The following is an 8,385-nucleotide window of genomic DNA, read 5'->3' as shown; positions in this document are numbered from 1 at the left end:
CCAGGAAAGACTGAATACATATACTAACGATTTCCAGCAAAAGTATCTTAAATAGCAACAGTTTAAAAATAAATAAGTATATAAAAATAATAGGTATTCTTGGAAAGGTATGCTTCCAAAAGAAAACTTGAAAGAATATAAATATACAATTCTAATAATCCAAACGTCTTTACTTCTCTTCCCAATTTTTCGCAAGTTTTCTAACCAACATGTAGTCTCTTAAACATGTTTGATTATTGCTTACACTAACAAAATCCCACAGAAATCTCTGGTATTATTCATTATTTATACTGGTAAACCAGAGGCTGGAATTGCCAGATATTTCCGGACACAGACTCAGACAGCATTAGCCCTGTGCCTTCCGTTTTAGTAGTGTCACAGTGTCAAGTCAAACCCAGACACTGAAGACTTGTTGACTTTAGGTTATGAAAGTTTTGCTCTGGTTGCTGATCATAAGATTCACCTGCCTGGGAACATACAGAACAAGTGTGGGTGCAAATATACCAAATCTGTATGGCTTTTTTTCCTTAAACTCCTTTACCTCTCAATTTTTCCTTTGGACAAAACTTTAGCAACAGTCAGGGTGGAGTTTCCTACCAGAAGTGTTCTCAATAAATAAATCACATTAATTTCCAGAAGTTCATCTTTGAAGCTAGCAAATCCTTGAAGCATATTTTGCAAGAAGATGTTTGTTTATAATGTGCCAGGTAGATTTGGCTCTAGACTTAATTTCACAGAACGGTCAAAAATTTGATACTTTATACCTCATAGCCTTCAATAGCATAACATGAACCTTTCCCACTTCTATAACTTGCAGGTCCCTGTGGAAACCTGGAGATGTGAATATTGAAACCAGCTGTGCTGAGCTGAGATAGATGTTATGTTTCCTACACACCCCACAGTGAGGGTTGTCTGAACTGCCATGGCTGCTGACCAACCTGGAGCAGTATTGAATTCTTGGGCATGTCAGCACTGGTGCCTCTTGGCCTGGGGACAGCCTCTGCAAGGTGCCCTGGTGATGGGGACAACCTGACAGCAGTCACACTCACTCCTCTGTGGGCTGGGACGTGCTCAGCAACCTGTGCAAAGGGTCAGGACACATCTTGATTTTTATATAAAATAAAATTGTTCTAGGTGAACCAAGTTGGGCTTAACACCAAACACTGGGTTTCTTTTATAATTTTTTTATTTGACATCTGGAGCTCCTCTTCACCTTTGGTGTCTGCACCTTTCTAGCACTACCAGAATCTTTCCAAGTGTAAGGGCATGAAAGAAAACTCCAAAAGGAAATATGAGTGAAGTCCAGATCACACGGTCCTTTCTACAGGGGCACCCTACATCAGGACCTGAGGGTAGCTGGATAGACAAGATGCAATTTACAGGTGTTTTTTTTTTTTTAACTCTTGCCCTAACTTGGTGTTTAAGTTTAAACAGGCACCTTCTGATTTTGTTTCCCCAACTGTGGAAAGCTAGTATAGGTTTCATTTTCGAAAAGTGCATCTCACACTGCCTTCTGAACATCACACTATTTTAAGATGACTTAAAACTGGGAACTGAAATTTGCCAGTGACCTCTAAAAGAGTCCACTTGTAGACCCTGGAACAAAAATATTATAGATCCTTTCAAACTCGTGTGATTGCAAAGTAGTGATTTTTTTCTGTAATTCACACCAGATTCTATGAGAAAAAAACCTCAGCTTCTTTGTGGAAAATTGCAGCTCCCCCCACCCCCCCAAAAAAAACCCAACTGTGACTCATTAAAAGATAGTATCAAACCAGCAATTTATTGTGCACTAAACACCCACATCCTGAACTCTCTGATCTCTGCTACATCAGCTCAGCACTAATTAACACAGTGTAGGAATCCATGGCTACATGGGAAAGAAGCAGCAGGCAGGATAACATACAGGGACACAAGCAACTGAGTATGTTTCAGAGCCATTGTATTTTTTGGGAGAATACCCTGGACTCCAGGCCCCAGGGTGGAGACAGGTCATCCTTTACTTAGTCCTCCTCCTTGCAAAATAGTGCCTGTAAGCAGCAGGATAGCCATGGCGAAAAGCATACAGTTCACAGGGGTAGTAGTCCTCGCAGATCTCCCTCTGACGTTCCTGGGGGGCCTTATTACGCTCTCTGATCCTGCAAAAGTAGGAGACATGAGGGGTAAGTGCTGCCATCTTAAATATCTGCCTACAGCCTTTTCCTGTCCCACAGTCCCCCACCAGGATTAAGGGTCCATCACCAGATTCCATTGTCCAGCTATAAAGATCTTAGCACACCAGCTTCTGTGCTCACCACACCCAGGGGAGCAGCGTGACTACAGCAGGAGTGTTTTGCCACCTCAAGTAACCTTTTATTTCAGGGATAAGTTGGGTGGTAGGGAGAGGGGGGTGGCTCCTGCCTCAACCCGAGGAAGAGTCCTCCCTCCACAGGCCCCCCAGCCTGCTGCCTTCTGCTCTTTTGCTCTTCCCCAGAGGAGGAACTCATGGAACAAAGTCCTGCAACATCATGCAAAAAGGGCACCTGGTAGTGCAGAGAAGGTTTGCCTTGACGCCTCACTAGGAGATGATTTCTGTGCTTCAGCCTTTATTTTCACAAGCCCTGCATAGGGCATGAAACTGCCTATATCTGCATTTTATAGACGAGGCAAGGAGGCCTCCGAGGCCAGATGGCCCTGTGATTTAGAAAAGATCATGCAAATTCTGCAGGAGAGCTGAGGACTAGAACAGGATCTCAAACTGAGCTTCCTTTCTGGACATCCCACACTGATTCTCTCTTTCCATTAGTGTTTCCTTCAGACAAATTAATCAGAGCCCTCCTAGCACATGGCATGTCCTCAAACACAAGGACTCACTCTCTTCTATCTGAGTTCTGGCTTCTCCCAGGCATGGGGACTTCACGGGCACCTCACACTGAGAGAAGGGTTGCGACTTCTCAGAAGTCACCATGGCTGCCACCCCTGGTACCAGCCTGTACTTGGCAAGGAGACACCTCTCCCCACTCCCATCCACAGGGTCCTGAGGCCATAACATACCTCTCCCGAGAGATGGCTTCTAGTCTCATGTCAGCTTGTATGAAGTCATTGGCCCTTCTCCTGTTGATGAAGGGATCTGAGAAAGCAAGGTAGATAGGGTAGATGATAAACACTTTTTCAAAGCCAGATTTCAACAAAAACTAGTTTCCATGTTTGTGGTAGCTTCCTTGTCTGCTCTCCCCCACACAATGAAACGCAGGACCTTTTAATATTCCCTGCTGTCCACCCCACTGGTTCATGCACAGGCTCTCCCTCTGGATTGTACAGACTGTATGGAAGTACGCATCCTGCTCTAGCTCTTCTCTTACTTAAGACACCAGGAAATCTACTGTGATTCTGCTGCCATGGCTCCTCAGAGTGAGTGGAGCGTGGCCAACAGGTAGGTGCCAAGCTGCACAGACCATTGGAGCTCTGGGCACGCTCAGTAGAATCAGCAGAAGCCTGAATTTACAGGTAAAAGCAGGAAGAACCCGAGTAAGTCTGTCTGCCTCCAAGGTTAGGCAGTCACTGAACAGTCTGTGTGGCAATTTCAAACTGAGGTTAGCACACCAGCTTCTGCCACCAGGAGAATGATGCGACTACAGCAGTCAGGCTAACTTTGCCCGAAGTTTCCTTCCAACCTTTTTGAGAAACATCACAGTCCTATTGCAGAGTTCAGAAGTCTGTGGATGTCTTTTGTATTGTCTCCTACATGTGCCTTTGTGCTTCTGACTAGCTGTTTTGTGAAGACTTTCTGCCAGATGATCTAATTTCTTCTTAATTTCAATCCATCTGTTCCCTAACCTCTCCAGGTTATTGCTTGTTCCATGGCGAGACTTTCCACCCTTTCATGCGTCTCCTGTGACACTAACTCTCTCTTCCAGCCAAAGGATCCCTCCTGCCCAGACATCCCACCTGCTTCTTCCAAGGTGCTGGGAGTCAGGGTCTCCCTTTCCTTGGGGGAGTACAAATCATGTCCCTGGTTTCTGCAGTACCTCTTTCCATGCTCATCACAGAGCTTTTTGAGCAATGTCCTTTTCTAGTGTCACTTAACCTGTTTTAGGTGAATGCAGCAGGGATCTAACCTCATGATTCTTTGTTTTCCAATTCTCTTTATATTCTTTGCAAAACAAAGTAGTATGCACTTATGCCCAGACATGTGAAGTCTTTAACTCTCTTCTTATTCATCCTGAAACTCCATCACTCAGTAAATTCAATATCCCTGGGCTGAGTGGTTCAGCCTATTTAATCCTCACAGTAAAGTACAAGGAAATGGTCTTGGAGATGTCTGTAGCACACTTCAAATTCAAGAAAATAGTAAAGCAGTCTCTTACTGAGATACTCATGGGATTCCATGCTCTCATGGGACTCTGGGGAAAGAAAGAGTAAAACATGTGGTAAGACACTGTATTGATGGGATTCACAGTCTTTCACACACCACAGATCAATAGAACATGCACAAAAATTCAGAGAAGCCAGGTTTTAAGGCACCTCTTTAAAAGGAAAAGGATCAGTGGCATGACCTAGCATTTATATGAGAAGTTTAGGGTGTTGAGGAGTTTAGAATGGAGCTACCTGGTGTCTTAGCCAGGACTTCAAGGCTCATGCTTGGTCTTCCAGTGTGTAACTCTCAAGAATAGTTCCACACCTTCCTGTTCCTGACACTACAGTGGGTATGGTACCCACTTACCTTCAAAGCCTGCGTGTGTGCTTAGGGAATAGATTAGCACAGTGAGATGTGCTTGACTGTTGCATGAAAAAGCATCATAATTCCATCAGTATGGAACTGTGTGCCTGACAGGAAAAGGCAACTGATATTACAAAAGGAGAAAGGGAAATCTCCCAATTAACAAGGAAGAATTAAGAATAAGAACGCTTATTGTAGTCTAGAAAACAGAGGGACAGAAGAAGAGCAGTCTGCCAGGTGAGCTGGAACAGACGGAAAGGGGCTGAAGCATTCTGGACCACAAATCACAGTGACTGGAGCTGACAGCTCTGGAGAAGGGCTAGGAGGATCTGGGCAGGAAAGCAGCCAAGGGTTCTCAAGTCAATAGGGACAAAGTTGAATAAAAAACATCTGAACAGACCCAAAGATGACTGCAGTATAAAAGGTCACCTACCATAGCAAGTAGAAGCCACCACCAAGACAGCCAGGACCGTGAGGATGATGAGAGTGCGCATTGTGCCAGTGCAGGGAGGAATCTCTGTGTCTCTCTCGCTATGTCTTGCTCTCTTTTCACTGAGGGCAGCTGGAGATTCTGGGATGCCTGCAAAATTAGCAGTGGAATGTTTATTATGAAAACAGAGCCAGGAGGGGGCCCATGAAAGAGCCTGGGGAAGGCGACGTCTGGCTGGTACAGTTTATGGAGCCATTACAAAACATCCTCTATTAGCAGATTGAATCAGGGTTCAGGAGGGAGGGGGCATGCCCCTTTAGTTCAGTTCAGGGCTGGGGGCCATAATTCACAGGCAAGCATGTCACTAGCACTCCATGCTCAGTAAAGCTGGCCTGCACAAGTGGAAGGAATGTTAGGGTCTGCTGGGGGCCTGGAGAGAGAGGTGTGTGCTGATCCCAAATGTAAATGTTTGACTTTCTAAATTTTCCTCTGATCTGCCCTCTTTGCCCTCGCCATCCTCTGTCTGGATATACTCAGCCCAGACTGTTCTGTCAGCTTTGCCAACCGAGACATGGAGAACAAGGCATCAAATGCTTACTCCCCACTTGGCCCCCCTACCTTCAGCTGGCACCCGCTGTGGTCCCAGACATCAAAGGAGGAATCCAACCCTACTGCCCCTTCCCACCTCCTACTTTACTGCTCCAGAGACAAGCAGCAACCTAGAAGGATCCTTTCTGGTGGAGGGATCATGATTTTTTGCATTGAGATGACAGCAGCACCCAGAACAGTATTTCTGCAGGACCTCACTGTGGTCCTGCCCCTATATGGCTTTTCCAGGCCAAGGCACAACATCTTGGTGAAAGCAGAGGTAACCATATCTCTCAGGACTGCTGCCTCTCTGGTCTAGCACTGGCAGTCCTTGACCCACTGGGCACCAAAGTCAGATATCAATGCAAGGCTTTTCAGCAGGGATGGATCTCCCAGGCCAGCAGACTCTCACCTTCTAGCACCCAAAGAGCTTGTCTGGGACCTATGTCTTAGGCTGCAGCGGGGTGTTCCCCTCTTCAGCTCTGTGATACAGTAGCAGGGAGTGAAGGAAGGAAGAAGGAGTTACAGAGATGGCCGTCCCTGCTGGGTGAAAAGCAAAGGGCAGTAGTTTGCTCAAGGCAAGGCAGGGAGGGAAGGTGGACACCCAGTGCCTGCCAGACCTCCTCCATGGCAGTGGTGGGGCTGGGACCATGCACGCTGCCTGGGGATGAGCCAGGACACAGTAACCATTGCTGTGTCTGAGCCAAGCTGTGGTGAGCGCCTGTTTTGTCCATGTGTACGTTCAGGCAGGCATCAGGATTGCTCACTGACAGGGTGCAGACTGGGTGCACTCTGGGTACACAGACCTTTCCCCCCAAGCCAGTGTGGTGTTATCACTGCTGTCACCTGCAGAGGCTGGTCCAGGGAGCCATGCTGCAGGTGACACAGCCAAGAGGTACAGGGACAGCTAACCAGAACCTAACACTTCCCCAGTGGGGAGTGAAACTTTAGTGGAACAAGATTATCTTGGCCTTTACAACTTGCCCTTTCGCCAAACTCATGGCCCTTGACTGAAACCTGTGGTCTCTGGGAGAGAAACTGTGCAGGGCCTTCAACTTCAGGCCAAAGAAAAAGAATTGCTTTTCTTCCCCATTATCCCACCTCATTTGGAGAGCAGCTCAGTCCTGCACCATCAGTCCCCCCCCCCATACCATCCACGTCCTGCCTGTTCAGTGCTCAGTCTGAGATGAGGAGGAAAACCAGGTTGTGCTGAGCCAGAAGTCTGCTGTAGACATATGATCAGAGGAGAACTGAGACTTATTTGCTGTTCTCCATGCCCTGCCACTCTGTTCTCTTTAAGGGAATTCTCTGCTCTGGGAATGTTTGCATTCCTCAGAGTCCACGGTTTTGGAGTGAGTGTTGAATTTGGATTTCATAGGTTTCCTGAATGTCTTGTATACTCTGGGAGCTCATGGGAGCTGCCAAGAAAGGGAGGCTTGATGGAGAGGCTGGAGGAGACAGCCCATCAGGAAAGCAGTGGGACACAGGGAGGGAGATCCTGGGAGTACTTTGGAATGAAGGTGAGGCTGCACAGTGGGGAACTCCAACACACTTTACAGCCAAACCCTCTTTTTTTATCTGTCTTCAGGCAGGGCAGAGCCATCTGCTCTCTGGAAGATTCTGCTCTAATTTCAGAGGACTCTGATCCTAGAATGCCTGAAGCATCCCCTGCCATCAACCACAGGAGGAGAGCCACAAACATCACTTTAACCCAAATGTTTAATTTTATCACCACAGAGGCAATGCATTTGCCAAGGGGTGAATGAACATGCAGGCTACACAGCCCTTTACCAACAAATCTCCTCTGGGGAAGACTTTCCCTTGAAAAAGTATGTCTCCTTTCTGCTTCCCCTGCACTTCATACTTCTCCAGCACACATCTCCCCTCCCCAGCATCTGTGTGCTGCCCCAGAGGTAACGCATCACACAGCACAGTAAGCTAAATCTCTCTGCTTTTCAGCAGCATCCACTGGTTAGTAGTACAGAGAGAGGAGCTGAGATCAGTTGCCTGCAAATGACAGGGGGATTTCTGCAGTCCCCAGATAAACGGGGGATCATAAAAGTAGCCTCCTGACCTGTCTCCTGCTGGAGTGGAGAATCAAAATGTTACACATGCCTTTGCAACCACTCCTAACATTTTGCAGCTGTGAAGCACCAGCAAGGCATTAATAAGAAGCAGCTGTCCAGGAAAAGCAAGGCAGTCCCTGCATACTCACTGAGTTGTCGCTTCCACGTCAGCCTGCAGCTCTTGTCTGAGAGGGCAGCTCTCCCAGTGTCCTCAACCCTGGACTGAAGAAGAGGAGACTTTTATTTATTAGCATTGATCAGTGACTCCTCCCCTCTTCTGTCTCCCACTCTCGATCCACCCTCAGGCTACCACCATCTCCGTCAACAACACCTTCTGCCCACAGCCAGGAAACCAACAACCTCAAGGAACTGAGCCAAGAGGGAGAAGAGACAGCCAGAGCAGACACCAGAGGCTAGTGGGGGCACAGCCACAACCAGGCTGCCTTTCTGTGCCTAGGTGCTGCGAGTGGGAAGAGGTCTGATGACAAGTTCCAGTCTCCCCCTTTGCAGGCAGACCCACCTTCCCCCTTCACCTTTTCCTTCCCCAGCCATGCTCTAGCTAGACCCACGCTGCTGGCTGGGGCACCTACTCTTCCACAGGG

General features: G+C 47.4%; 1 protein-coding gene across 1 annotated transcript; it reads right to left on the bottom strand.

Moving 5' to 3' along the window:
* Positions 1-1,762: 1,762 nt before the first annotated feature.
* Positions 1,763-7,986, bottom strand: MGP (matrix Gla protein). Its single transcript, XM_010084389.1, has 5 exons — positions 7,933-7,986; positions 5,133-5,279; positions 4,347-4,382; positions 3,034-3,109; positions 1,763-2,138 (listed from the first exon to the last, which is right to left on the bottom strand). The coding sequence occupies exons 2-5, from the start codon at positions 5,191-5,193 to the stop codon at positions 2,000-2,002; spliced, it is 312 nt and encodes a 103-aa protein (XP_010082691.1). The 5' UTR covers positions 5,194-5,279; positions 7,933-7,986; the 3' UTR covers positions 1,763-1,999.
* Between the last annotated feature and the right edge of the window lie 399 nt (positions 7,987-8,385).

Source organism: Pterocles gutturalis, unplaced genomic scaffold, assembly GCF_000699245.1.
Source record: "Pterocles gutturalis isolate BGI_N339 unplaced genomic scaffold, ASM69924v1 scaffold46785, whole genome shotgun sequence".
NCBI lineage: Eukaryota > Metazoa > Chordata > Aves > Pterocliformes > Pteroclidae > Pterocles > Pterocles gutturalis.
This window is presented reverse-complemented; position numbering and strand designations above follow the sequence as displayed.